At 42.2% G+C, this 15417-nt stretch overlaps 1 protein-coding gene across 1 annotated transcript in view; it reads left to right on the top strand.

Moving 5' to 3' along the window:
• The window catches only part of LOC126469630 (Down syndrome cell adhesion molecule-like protein Dscam2), a 50096-nt gene extending 38742 nt beyond the window's left edge, over positions 1-11354 (top strand). The window contains exon 3 of the mRNA XM_050096756.1: positions 10994-11354. Within this exon, the coding sequence (XP_049952713.1) occupies positions 10994-11304 (311 nt within the window). The 3' untranslated portion in view covers positions 11305-11354. The remainder of the gene's footprint in view (positions 1-10993) is intronic.
• The last annotated feature ends 4063 nt before the right edge of the window (positions 11355-15417 follow it).

Genomic DNA, 15417 nt, shown 5'->3' with positions numbered 1-15417 from the left:
AGAAAACCCAAGGAACAGCGCGAGAAATCTAAAAATAAGACCCCCAAGAACAAGAAACTTCCGATGGCACCCACACCACCACTACCTAAGAGTTCTGCGTCTGAGGATGGGGTGGAGATTCTGGCGTCCGCTGACGACCTAGATCTCGCCGGACCCTCCTCAGACACAATGGGAGTATACTGCTCAGGCAAAACGTCAGTGCCAGCAGGTGACCCTGAGGCGTAAACTGCCTCATTGAGTGCTCCCTATGTCTTCCCAGTCTCACGATGATGTCATCCTCCAGTGGAATAGCGACGGTTTTTACCTCTGCCTGGCTGAGCTACGGCAACTGTTAAGCTTTACACCTGCTTTTTGCATTGCCTTCCAGGAAACCTTATTCCTGGCCATGCGGACCCCTGCCCTTGGTGGCTACAAGGTATATTACAGGAACCATAGCAACTATAATCGAGTGTTAGGTGGAGTTTGCGTTTATGTTCTAAACTCAGTCTGTAGTGAAACTGTACCCCCTTCAAATTCCTCTTGAAGCTGTGGCTGTCAGAATATGGACTACACAGGAAATTACTCTCTGCAATATATATCTTCCTCTAGATGGTGCAGTACCCCTGAATGTATTAGCTGCACTAATTGATCTACTCCCTAAACCTTCCCTACTTTTGGGAGATTTTAACGCTCATAACCCCTTGTGGGGTGACACCATGCTTACTGGCTGAAGCAGAGATGTCGAAAATTTACTGTCTCAGTTCGACCTCTGCCTCTTAAATACTGGGGCCGCCACACATTTCAGTGTTTCTGGAGGTAGTTACTTGGCCATTGATTTATCAATTTACAGCCCAGGACTTCTCCCATCTGTCCACTGGAGAGCACATAACGACCTGTGTGGTAGTGACCACATCCTCATCCTCCTGTCACTGCCCCGGCGTCAGGCCCACAGGCGCCTGCCCAGATGGACTTCAAACAAAGTGGAATGGGAAACTTTCACCTCGGATGTCATTGTTGACTCTGCCCCACATGGTAACATCGATGTGATGGTTGTGCAGGTGACTACCACAATCGTTTCTGCGGCAGAAAACGCGATCCCTCGCCCTTTAGGGTGCCCCTGGTGAAAGACAGTCCCTTGGTGGTCGCTGGAAGTCGCTGAGGCAATTACAGAGCGTCGGCTTGCTCTACAGCGACGTAAGTGGCACCCTTCCATAGAGCATCTGATAGCCATTAAGTGGCTCCATGCCCGTGTACGCCACCTTATAAAACGACGCAAACAGGAGTGTTGAGAGACGTACGTGTCGAACATTGGGTGCCATACGTCACCTTCCCAAGTCTGGAAGAAGATCAGACGTCTGTTTGGGTACCAGTCCCCAACAGGTGTCCCTGGCGTTACCATTAATGGCGTGCTATGTACCGATACAAACTCGATTGCTGAGCACTTTCCTGAGCACTATGCTCGAGCCTCTGTGTTGGAGAACTACCCCCCCCCCCCCCCCAGCCTTCCGCACCCTCAAACGGCGGATGGAAAGCAAAGTCCTCTCGTTCACTACATGCCACAGTGAACCCTATAACGCCCCATTTACGGAGTTGGAGCTCCTCAGCGCACTTGCACATTGCCCCGACACAGCTCCTGGGCCAGATCGGATCCACAGTCAGATGATTAAACATCTCTAGTCTGACTACAAGTGCTTTCTCCTCGTCATCTTCAACCTTATCTGGTGCGATAGCGTGTTTCCATCGCAATGGCGGGAGAGCACCATCGTTCCGGTGCTCAAACCCCGTAAAAATCCGCTTGATGTGGATAGCTATCGGCCCATCAGCCTCACCACCGTTCTTTGTAAGCTGCTGGAATGTATGGTGTATCAGCTGTTGGGTTGGGTCCTGGAGTCACGTGGCCTACTGACTCCATGTCAGGGCGGCTTCCCCCATTGGTGTTCTACCAATGATAATCTTTTTTCCTTCAATTCTGCCATCCGAACAGCCTTTTCCGGACGCCAACACCTTCTTGCCGCCTTTTTTGATCCACACAAGACATATGACACCACATGGCGACACCATATCCTTACAAGATTATACGGGTGGGGTTTAGGAGGCCCGCTCCCGATTTTTATCTAGAATTTCCGTCGCTCCATACTTTCTGTATCAAAGTTGATTCCTCCCATAGTTCCCCCAATATCCAGGAGAATAGGGCATACAGGGCTCTGTATTGAATATATGTTAGTGTACATTAACGGTCTAGCAGCAGCTGTAGGGCCGTCCGTCTCACCCTCTTTGTATGCAAACTACTTCTGCATTTCGCACTGCTCCACGAGTACTGGTGTTGCTGAGCGGCGCCTACAGGGAGCCATGCACAAGGGGAAGTCATGGGCTCTAGCCCACGGCTTCCAGTTTTTGGCCACTAAGTCGTGTGCCATGCACTTCTGACGGCGTTGTACCATTCATCCAGAACCAGAATTTTACCTTCATGACGATCCACTCAATGTAGTGGAGACATAACGTTTCTTAGGACTGGTTTTCGAAGCCTGATTGACTTGGCTACCTCACCTTCGTCAGCTTAATCGGAAGTGCTGGCAGTACCTCAATGCCCTCCAGTGCCTGAGCGACACCAACTGGGGTGCAGATCGCTCTACTCTGCGGCAGCTCTACAAGGCCCTTGTTCAATCCCGCCTTGACTATGGGATTCTGGTTTATGGTTCGGCGGCTCCCTCAGCGTTGCGTGTACTTGACCCAGTACACCACTGTGGCGCTCGCCTAGCGACAGGAGCCTTTAGAACGAGTCCAGTGACCAGTGTCCTGGTGGAGGCTGGAGTCCCTCCATTGTGGAGCCGACGTGCACAACTGCTCTACAGTTACGTTTCACACATTTGTAGTTCTCCTGAGCATCCAAATTATCGTCTCCTTTTTCCACCCGCGGTGGTTCATCTCCCGCATCGGCGGCCCAGTTCAGGGCTAACGATTGCGGTTTGGATACAATCCCTTTTGTCTGAATTGGAGTCCTTCCCTTTACCACCTCCAATCGAGTTCTGTCTGCATACATCCCCATGGTGTACACCTAGGCCGCAGATTCGTCTGGACCTTCCTCATGACCTTAAGGATTCAGTTACTCCTGTCGCTCTCCGCTGTCACTTCCTCTCGATTCTTGACGTGTTCGGGGGCTCTGAAGTGGTTTACACACACGGCTCGATGGCTGATGGTCATGTTGGCTTCGCCTACGTCCACAGAGGCCATTTTGAACAGCATTCCTTGCCTGATGGATGCAGTGTATTCACTGCAGAGCTGGTGGCCATCTCTCGTGCACTTCAGTATATCCTTTCATGCCCTGGGGAATCGTTTATTCTGTGCACTGACTCCTTGAGCAGCCTACAAGCTATCGACCAGTGCTACCCTCGCCATCCCTTGCTACCGTCCATCGAGGAGTCCATCTATGCCCTAGACCAGTCCCGTCTTTCAATGGTGTTTTTCTGAACCCCAGGACACATCGGCATCCCAGGCTACGAACTTACTGACAGACTGACCAAACAGGCTACGTGGAAACCGCTTCTGGAGATGGGCATCTCTGAACCTGACCTGCGTTCTGACTTACGCCATAGGGTTTTTCGGCTTTGGGAGACAGAATGGCATATCAGCACACAACAAACGGCATGTCATTAAGGAGACTACGGATGTGTGGAAGACTTCCATGCGGGCCTCTCGCAGGGAATCATTTGCCCTCTGCCGGCTCTGTATTGGCCATGCTTGGGCGACCCACAGTTATCTCCTGCACCGTGAAGACCCACCTGAGTGTCGGTGTGGCACCTGGTTGACAGTGGCCCATATGCTGGTGCACTGTCCCACTTTGACTGCCCAGCGACGAAATCTTGGGTTACTGGACTCATTGCCGCTAATTATATCTGACAACACCTCATTGGCTGATTTAGTTTTAGATTTTATTCGTGAGGGTCGGCTATATAATTTTATCTAAGTTTTAGCATCTGTTCTTTGTCACTCTGTGTCCTCCACCCTAGTGCTTTTAGGGTGGAGGTTTTAATGTGTTGCAGAGTGGCTGGCCTCTCCTTTTTTTATTCTCATGGTAGTCTGCTTTGTTGTTTTAATCTCTTCATCCCGTTTCTTGCGTTTCTGTGGTTTTCTTGTCCCCTATTGTCCATTTACATGTTTGTTGCTCTTCATCGTTGTTGTGATTTTCCTTTCATTCCATTCTGAATTTTCAGTCTCGTTTATTTTATTTTCACACTTGTGGCATTGTTTTATTCAGAACAAGGGTTTGATGACCTCATAGTTTGGTCCCTTTCCCCCCTCTTTTAATCCAACCAACCAACCAATCTCCCTCTCTCTCTCTCTCTCTCTCTCTCTCTCTCTCTCTCTCTCTCTCGCTCTAGACTCTTGTGCAATATCATGCCCTGAAAACACTTTATAGGTCTTGTGGCAAACTACACACTGCTGGAGAGTGACACAATATACACATATATAATATATATATTATCGTACAAGTACCAAACTTGGTATCACTAATGTCCAGAGTATCAGGTGCATGATTTCCGTGCATCACAGCGCCACCATCAAGTTCCAACTATGGCCACCATGTGCCGTGATCAGTAATTGTGATTCATAGCCTCACACACCTGATAAGTCACAGTTCACTTGTTGATGTGCCAACATGAGCTTGGACAAAAGGAGCAGGTCATTATTGATGACACTCTATGATCAAAACAACATTAATGCTGCAGCTGCACTTCGAGAATGTCGCCAGCTGAAAGGATTAGGGAAGGGTCCTCTTTCTCCCCGTGCTGTGTAGAGCATGATCAAGAAGTTCGAATGCACTAGAGAACTGGGCATCGGTCCAGGAACAAGCTGACGACAGGTTGCACCACAGGTGGTTAATGAAATCGGCGTTGCTATGGAAGACAATGTTGTGCATAATTCCCGATCGTTAGGCAGTGCGCGTGCTGTGTCATGACATTTGAACGTCCCATGATCCGCTGTACGGAAAGTGCTTCAAACCATTCTCAAATGGTATTCACACAAGATCCATATCATACAGCAGCTTGCAACACTGGATGCACAATGATATGTCGACTTCGCTCCCCACTTTCTTACAAGGATTGAAGTTGACAAGGGCTGGTCCTGGACCATCTGATGGATAGACGAAGCTCATTTTTCTCTGATGGATGAGATGAACAAACAGAATTGCCGAGTGTGGGGATCTTCACCTTCTGTCACTGCACATGAAGTGCCTCTGTATGGTGTAGCTTCACAGCTACATTCAGCATTGGCCCACTCTTTTTTGAACAAGTTGGCGCTCAAGGACCGAAGACGTGCAGTGTGACTGGCCAGCGTTACTGTGATATGCTTTGCCAGCATGTCATACCCGCCCTACAGGAGAAAGACGCATTGAACTCAACAGTTTTCATGCAAAATGGGACGCCATCACACATGGCTCGTGAAGTTCACCTGTTTCTCCAAAACACATTTGGAAACAATTGAATTACCAGCCAATTGTCTCCAAATGTTTGTGTGGAATCCTCGTTAGCTGATTTCATGTCGTCTTGTTGTCTCTGTAGAGCTGTACCATGGGAAGCAAGGAGAGGATGTTGGTTGATGGACGGTATCCTCGTTCTATAATGCAAACTGCATGGAATTACTAACTGGGTTCTTTATTAACATAAACAAAGAGCTACTTAACTTAAGCTTGCATGTGATGTGGTACAAGGTCTCCTCTATAGTTCACTTTAGCCTCACTGCCAGTGAAGTAGAAGTCCGCCATCTTCACTATAAGGTTGCTATATGCTGCCTGTCTCTGTGCTAGAGGCTAAGTCTGTGGCTCTGACTAGGTGACACGCTGAAACTCACTAGGTGTAACAGGTTCGAACTGACTGGCCCTCAGGTCCGCAGCAGCCATCCTAAATACTGGTGGCCGAGAGGGCGTTGCCGTCGCGTTTCAAGTGAGTCTGTCGTTGGCCTCAATCACTCTTCTTGTGACCTCTATGCCGCATGGTGTTCTTATGCCAGCACAACTTGGCCAGACCGGTCACCTGATCTCACTCCCTGTGATTTCTGATTGTGGGGCTACCTGAAAGATAGGGTTTACCAGGGAAGCATTCACACATATGCTGATCTGAACTGCAGAAAATCAAGAGAGGTGGCCAGCATACCTACAGACATGCTTCGTTCCGCTGTACAAAATCCAAGCTGCACTTTCAGACTCTTCTGGACACTGATGGGCACCATATTGAGCCCCTTCTGTAGTAGTAATGGTACTGGTACCTAATACTCAAAAAAAAAAAAATGGCTCAAATGGCTCTCTGTACTATGGGACTTAACATCTGAGGTCACCAGTCCCCTACAACTTAGAACTACTTAAACCTAACTAACCTAAGGACATCACACACATCCATGCCCGAGGCAGGATTCGAACGTGCGACCGTAGCGGTCACGCGGTTCCAGACTGAAGCGCCTAGAACCGCACGGCCACACCGGCCGGCCTACGTAATATTATGATGTACCGTAGCAGCACACTAATAGTATTTTAATTGAATTGATACTGCATTATTTCTGTTCCCCAGAGCCTTGACATTAATGCTACCAAGTTTGGTACTCGTACAGTAATTAGTTTCCGTGTTGTAACGTGTTAAATAGGGAACATTTAATTATAACCACCAGGTACTTATTAGGGTTTGGATTCTGGAATGCTCTCCCTAAGTCAAACCAGTCAGATGGTACACCCATACCCCCCATGTTATCAGCCATGATGATGCATGTTTGCGTAAGTCCCTCGTCAGCTTGTGTTTCTGGCAATAAACAAAATGAAAACCAAGCTAAGAAACAGATTTAGCTGTAGAATAATAACAGGAGTTCCAACAATGGAAAAGGACTATGATTTACCTATTGGAACATAACTTCTACGACAAGGACGTTGGAGATAAGCAGGAAGAAGCCTACAGTTTTGAGATAAATTACATAACTTTTTCTTAATATTCTCTGTTAGTTATATTCAGATAAATGCGTCATTTTCTATTCACCGATATTTTACCCCTGTCTGCTGGAATTTTTAATCTCAAAAAACATTGTGCCATTCACCCTCCTACAAGAGGTACATCGATATACTGTGATATTTCTTGATGGTAGATCGATTCGTAGACGATTGGTTTACTCTTCGGCCTGTCTGCCCAACTTTGTGCATGTTGACAACCAGTCTCATTAAGCTTCTTGGTAATAATATACAGGCAAGCGCTTTCTACTGTACCTCATGCACTTCTGAAATGCTATGTAATGTGCGTTATGGTAGCATGATGGAATATGCTGTTTTAGTTCAGTGATATTCACAAAACAAATAATAGGAAAAATGTATTACAGTGAGGAAGAAGATCATATTACAGTGAACACTAGCTGGTACAGAATATGAACTTCTCCCTAACCAGAGTGTAAGATAGTTGTGCAAACGAGTTTTGACATAGAGCTCCACCACATTTTTAAAGGTGGTTGACAGCTGTAGTACTGTCTTCAAATATCCCACTGTTGATGTTTCTAAGCTAGAGTAAAAATGCACATGAGTTAACTTCAGTGCACGTGTGGAGAAATTCTTCGACATTACCGAGTCTCACACATAAATAACTGTTCAAACGTGCACTAGATCTTCACATTTTTGTCCGAGACAGACTGCCCAGATGTAAATGAAATGTTTGGTGAGTTTCCACACAACAGACAACTGAATCTGCACTCAACATTTGATGAAGACAACTAGGGATTCTGCTCAAATATCGTGCAAAGGTAAAAGGAACTAATCCAAAATACAAAGTAATCAATTTCTCCAACAAAGCCTTGAGTGGCACATTACAATTAGTTCCATTATCCCAGTGCCAACTAAGGTTCTCGGGAGGCTTCCCTTGATCGTAGGGCAAGTGCCGAACTGGAAATCCCCTGCCAAATATTCATAATTACAGCAGAACTCAACTTTGGTATTTGGTTGTTAAGAACTGGGTCAGTTCTCAAAAAAACTCAGGGTCGATAGTACTTGCCACATCTTGTAGAACAGCCTAATTTTTCATGAGAATAATTCATTATACAATTTAAGCATTCATTTCAAATTAGAAGAAGAAAGGCCACAAATAATGGTAAGATACATCATATAATAAATACATCAAAAGGTACATAAGAAAAACATGTAGCAACTGTCAGAACTGTAAAAAACGTCCTGTAATTTGCTCATCATAGCAGAAGACATGGTGACAGGCTGGACTTTTTAAACAATTCCAACAACAAAGCAAGTATATTTTATGAAAGAAAGTCCATCGACTGTTCATATATCGCTATTTCGCTCTTTTTTTCTATTAGTAGGAAAAAGTATTATAAAATCTTATCTTTCTATTGTGGTTTCTATAATTTCATTTCCGATGAGTAACAGATAGAAAACTGACATACATACATACAGTGGATGGACTTTTATTCATAAAAAATATACATGATAGTCAGGAACCGTCTGAAAAGCCTGTAAGGGTGCTGCTCGGTAGGTTGTGTTGAGAAATAATTTTTCAGTAAAAATTCGATACGTTGCACGGTTTTCGAGTTAATTAGCATTGAAATTAGCCAACCAAGCCTTTGCACATGCACATTCGTGCTGCCCAAAAAAGACAGTGTTGCCAAGCATGGTCTTCATTTGCTTTCCTCAAACCAAACGAGAGAGGGATACATAAATTGGACATGGGTCTGTAGTAAGGACAGAACCTGAGCCAAAGGCTGAGCAGTCTTGTGCACTGTCATCTATGCTATGAGAACAACTGACACTAACTGTATTTTTGGGGCACATGAATTTGTGCACACAAGTCTGATTCGCTGACTTCAGTGTTAATTAACTAACAAATAGCGCAACATATCAAATTTCTTTCTTAACAATTATTCTTCAGCACAACATACCCTGCAACACCCTTAAAAGCTTCTGCAGACCTGACCAACCCATATTTCTTGTACAGTTTCTTGTGTGACAGGTGAATCCATTACGGATCCGTTAAGAATGAAACAAGTCCATTCCTTGCATTTTCACTGCTTTACTACTTGCACGACATTTCCCACAAACATCCCCAGTCCTTAAACTTCTCCGGAAACTGTCATCAATGTTTTTGCTGCCTCCTGTAATCTAAGCGCAGTGACAAGACATGGATCCTTTGTCAGGTAATCGGCACAATACTGCTGCTACATGCGGCACAATTTGTGAGGCTGAAGTGGTGCACAGATCGGCTTTTAGGCGCTCATATGCAATGAACAGCACAACAACAAAAAATTGATTGGTCGGGCGGCCAACAAGCTTACAGACGCCAGTTTATCAGACGGTCGGCCAATAAATTGTTAAGTATGTGGGACCCATAGGTATGAATTGTTTCGATTTTCCCATGTGCCCATGCAAAATTTCCGTTTCCTCCAATAAGTAGCGTAGCTGTAGTAAGGTTTCAAAATTGCATCTCTAAGTGTTGTACCCTACAAGCATTGTGTTTTTATTGAATTTCTTATTTCGGAGAAAGGAACTGTGAGGAATAGTCGCAAATGTTTGTGTGAAGCCTATCAAGCATCTCTACTCAATAGAAGTACAGTTGGTTGCTGAGGACATAAGGTGAGGTTATCAGAATGCGGTTCAGTGGCTCCTCATGACTGCAGCAAGCAGGGAGACTGTTGGCATTGCAAAGGAACTGTAGACGCAGTTATCCATGCTCTTGATGAGTATGTGCATGGTGGGTCCCATACTGCTTTACAGAGGAACAGTTTAAAAAAACTAATACATTTGTTCTGAGGTGATACAATACTTCAGAGCTTAGGGGGAGGCCTCTTTATCGCAGATTGTAACAGATGATGCAACCAAATTGAGCATGAGAAAAAATATATCTACATTCACTGGAATAGTGTCATCCTCGCACACTGAAGAAATGGTTTCATGACCAGAACAAGGACTTGTGCCAAGAAGGCATACATGCCCTTGTGTCTCACTCGAGGTATGCCATAGGACTGGAAAGGAGATTATGCGGAAAAATAGGGTGTCTAGATAAAACATCATTCTTTTATGGTGTTTTCATGGTGTGAAGTAAATAATTGTTGAAAGAAAAATGTTGAGCATTTCTTTCTGGGCAACCCTCATATGTATAAATGGCCAGTATAATGCTAGGCGAGTAAATATATTTTTGGTAAATTTATGGAAGAACCACATTACTTGAACTGCACAATCGACATTATAATTGCGTTCTCTTATTTGAGCAATGGGTTACATAAGCAACTAAAGACAGTGTGATACAGATGTTTAGTTGTAGATAACGGATAATACTGTGAACATACATCGCACTGACACCTTTGAGAACATTTATAGTTAATATATTGTGCTTGGGAATAAAATTGTGTTTGGGAATGCTTCCAAACAGAACACCTTCACTACACTATTTCTAATTGTACAGTCAAGCATGTTCTTCATTAAGCATCCCTACCAGGACTGTAATATGTATTTAATGTAGTAGTTACTGTTGCTTCAAATGAAAAAACACTATTAATCCTATTATGTGTTTATTATGTAGATAAGAATAGATATTAACTGTCTTTTGCAACTAAACATTTATTATTTGTTTTAAAAAACATCTTTCCCCTATTCATGCTATACACCAACAGTAGTTTTTAAATCTTCCATTCTTTTTGAACAAGGTCAAGTACCACACACAAACAAACAAGGTATTTCACACGAAACTCAAAATTGTGACATGCAGTTAATTTAAAATTTATGTCATGTCGGTCTTGTGCTCACACATCACACAAGAAACAGTAAGCACACAAAAAGAATAGAAGATACAAAAACTATTGATGGAGCCTAATATGATTAGGTGAGCAGTATTTAGTTAAAAGCAATACGAGTAGTAAACATGCAATTGCAATAGACATATAAATCAATTGTTGTCCACACGATAAACATAATTGAAGTGGCAACTGCGGAAGAATTGCTGTGAATATTAGCGACACAATTAACTCCTCCTTTTCATATTTCTTCCAGAGGCACCAGAAATCGATCCAATAATAGTGAAGCCAGACCTCCAGAAAGGCATGCGGATGAATCTGATGTGTGTCGTGAGCAAAGGGGACTTCCCGATTGCTATACAATGGCTAAAAAATGGAGTAGCAATAAATTACGAACAAGAAGTGTCTGAGAAGAGTTTTGACGAGTATTCGAGCACCCTCAGTTTCAGCAGCCTTGCGACGAAACATACTGGAAATTACACTTGTCGAGCATCGAATGCTGCTGCCTCAAGAAACTACACAGTTGAAGTGGTTGTTAATGGTATCACCTTTAGCAGAAATTTGTAGTATACAAAATAATTTCACTTTAGAATTTACTTATTTATTTATTTTTTAATTTTTTTAGACAGTATCACTAACATTACAGGAGATCTGTAATTCTTATCTCAGATAACTTCAGAAATTGTTGCATAAAGAGCAAAATACTAAAACTACTGGAGTTTTGTCATAGCATATTGTAGATATAATTTGTAAAAAAATATGCAGTAGTTCCCACTACGAAGAGTTAATGGTGCATGCACATCAAACTGAGGTTTTAAAATTCATTTGAAGACACCTGTCTCCACCACGATCCCCCATACTACTGTAAACACGTACAAACAATACACTATGGTCATATGGACTGTACATAGCAGCACAGTTGGTCCTGGATGATTCAATTCAGTTATATGCAGTGTTAATGATGCCTGCACGATAGCATGTTTGTCCAAGTGTACACTGTCTGATCCAAATTATCTGGACACCCGTCAATGGACATTAATACGGAGTGTGTCCATGCTTTGCCTTTATGATGACCTGAACTTTCCTGGGAACTGTTTGAGTGAGGGCCTGAATATTTGTGAGGAATGGCAGTCCATTCTTCCTAAGGATCAATAATTAGAGAAGGTGGTGGTGTCAGATGCTGAGATGAAGAGCCAACATCCCAGAAGTGTTCCGTCGGTTTCAGATAGGGACGCTGTGCTAGCCACTCCATTTTCAGGCTATTATTGTACAAAACCATTGCCTCACGGATGCTGCTTTACGACAGTGCCATGTGGATTCAAACAATCGTCGTCTCCGAATTGTCCCTCTGCTATACAAACTACACAATGTTGCAAAATTTGGTCGCATTCTGTGTTCAGTGTGATGAACGGGCCCATACCGTAACACCACCTCTTATTTACTTCACTGATGGCACTAAACATGCTGGCAGGTAACTTTCTTCAGTCGTGAGCACAGGGACTGCCATAGGATACAGCAATATTCATCACTCCAGATCACTCGTTTCCGGTCATTCACTGTCCATTGGCATCTCTACACCATCTCAAGTGTTGCTTAGCATCGACTATACAAATTTGTGGTTTAGAAGGAGCTACTCGACCATTTTACCGCTTTCATTTGTACTTCTTATGCACAGTCATTGTGCTGGCGGGGTTGCTGGTAGCACTTTGGAATGCGCAAGTGATTCCTGCCATTATTTCATGCGATTTCGTACAGCCACCCTGCTCAGTGCTTGACGATCCCTGTCTGTCGGTAAACAAAGCCTGTTTGGTGTCAGTTTAGACGTGGTTGTTTCTTCACATTCCACTTCAGAATCATATCACCAATAGCCGACCTTGGCTGCTTTAAGTGAGTTGAAATATCCCTGGCGGATTTGTTACTCAGGTGATAACCAAAGGCTAGTCCACGTTTGAAGCCACTAAACTCTCGTGACTGACCCATTATTGCTTGTCTACTGACAACATAATACTCCCCACCTCCTTTCATACTGGCAGGTCCGCTTCACATAGGATGTCTGGATACTTTTGATCAGATAGCGTAAAATATCTATTGTCATTATCAGTACTAAGGGTACTACACCCCACACTTGAGTTATATAATACAGAACCACCAGCAAGTGTAATCACAGTTCGTAATAACAGAGACAATCTTATGTTCTCAGCACCTTCTGCTGACTGTAGGAATATTGTACATCACAAAAGTCGTAATCTACAACGTGGAAAAGACAGATTGCTACTCACCACAAAAAAGACACATCAGGTTGCAGACAGGCACAATTAAAAGGCACTTCATAAAGCTTTTGGCCACAGCCTTCATCAGAGAAAGCGAAACCACACCATTCATACACAAACAAGCACACGTTATGCACACGTGTGCTAGAGTTGGTGGTCGTGAGAGAGAGAAAAGGAGAGATGGAGGGGGACGGGAGAGGAAAGGAGTGCTATTGACACACAGTTGTTAAAATATATTTGGCATAATCAAAAATTACAAGTGAAGTATTTATGCTCCCTGATGGTTCTTTATTTTTACAAATTCCCTATTTTCTTTTCAGTGTTGTTGTCCTATCTTATTTGTTCATGTTGCATTCCATATTTTAAAAACTTTGTCTTAATTTTCTTCTGTGCAGTACTTTTGTTGATCTAACATATTGAATGTTGACCGAATCAGTCCTATAAGAGATTATAAAGTTGACTTAGTAATTAATTAAATTCCCATATCCAATTGTCAAGAACACAGATTATCAAAACTAATCCAAGACAATTGCAAGAGAGATCAAAGATGGAAACAACAAACTACTAGTGTACAACTTATCAGCAAAGTAAAAAAATCCATAATTGTTCCCAGAACCCCAATAAGTTCTTGGGATGTTAATTAGTGAACTCAAAGTCTTCAGCTGGCAGCATCACTGATTCTTAGTTTTTATTGATACCTTCGTCAAAAATAAGCTTGTTGTTTGTCCACATTAACAGATTTGATACTGAACTTTCCTATGTTGGTTAGATCCCAAATATAGTGGCGCACCAGATCAGTGTGTTCCGTTTGAGCATAATGCACACCATTGTGACTCTCAATAGAAAATTTCAAAGTGTAAATAAACAACCTTGATGAAATTTAATGGTTGTTAGAGAGAGCAAAATAATGGCAATATATATTTTTTGTATGTGCCAGTTTCACTTTTAAGGGGTAAAACACACTCCAAAACATAGTTTGGCGTATTAGATTTCGTTTGCATATCTTTGAAATGATGATATATAAAAAGTTTTTCACATAAAAGTTGATATGTAACTAATGAGCTGGTAAACTATATTATAAACTTTCTTAATAACCTGAAATTTTGCAAAATAACCTACCATTAATTAATTACAAAAAGTGAAAGCTTCTGTTTCAGCATAAATTAAAGAAGTTTTCAAGCGACATACATTCATGTGTAATAAAGCTGGTTTCTGAAACAACCATTTTGGGAAAATAATCTGAAGCAGTGTGTTGTTGGAGTATGTTCAACATATTTTTTAAAAATATCTAAACATTCATTATTGTACGAATTATTTATGTCACTCATACTTGTTTTCATTTTTAAATTAGTGGTTTATATTTTGCATTTATTATTATTATACTATTATTCCTATTTAGTTTACCTTTTCACATGTGCATACTTTGTTAATTGAAAATAATGAGTAACTCATTATTATGATACAAAATCATTACAGTAATAAAACTCTGTAAGGAAATACTTAAAATATAATGGTTTTTAACACCACAGACATAAAATGAACGAAATTTCTGCACATATTTTACTGGTACAAGACTGTGAAGACAATACAAAACAAAATTCAGCAGGATTTCAAATTGTTGCAGTTGATTATAAGGTGATTATATGTATATATATATATATATATATATATATATATATATATATATATATGTATGTATATATACTGTATAATGTGTGTGTGTGTGTGTGTGTTATGCATATTCAGTGTATTGGTAAGTTCTTGGCAAAGAGAGTTTCTTGTGTACTAGCGACTGCAGCTTGAATATATTGTTTCACAAGTAGAGATTAACATCATTATCATTCAACAGAACTAGATGTGAAAATTTTCTCACAAAGTTCTTCAAACACTTAGAGCTATATACGACCCACAGCTGTACCATGCTGTCACTCCTTTTGGTTTCGCCAGATACACGAGTTTCTTATCCTCAGGCATAATACTGTAAACACTTATTTCACTTTGACCACCCCAAAAATGTAAAAATAATAGAGATTTTTCTCCCCCACTGGGAGACAAAGCATCATTCAATTATCTTTTGACGTAGTCAGACATGTGTTTACCAGATTTCGATGCTGACACAAAGACATTTGGGAATTCAAAAAGCGATTTTCAAATTTTCAGTACAAACTCACCATTAGTTTCTTTTAAACCTGTGAAGAGGTGGGTGGTCGGTGTGAAAAAACCATTTAGAGTGTCGTACCCAAGGACAAGAAACTTCTGCCTCTGGTGAACCCAAAGGGCACAGATACAACTGTGGAATGTACACAGCTTCCAATATTAGAAGAACTTTGTGAGGAGATTTTCGGATCTAGGACTGTTTAATAATTATGTCTCCACTTGAGAAACAATATAATGTAGTTGTAGTGACCAC

This window comes from Schistocerca serialis, chromosome 3 (assembly GCF_023864345.2).
Source record: "Schistocerca serialis cubense isolate TAMUIC-IGC-003099 chromosome 3, iqSchSeri2.2, whole genome shotgun sequence".
NCBI classification, from domain to species: Eukaryota; Metazoa; Arthropoda; class Insecta; order Orthoptera; family Acrididae; genus Schistocerca; species Schistocerca serialis.
The sequence above is the reverse complement of the archived record's forward strand: the minus strand, read 5'-3'. Positions and strand labels throughout refer to the sequence as shown.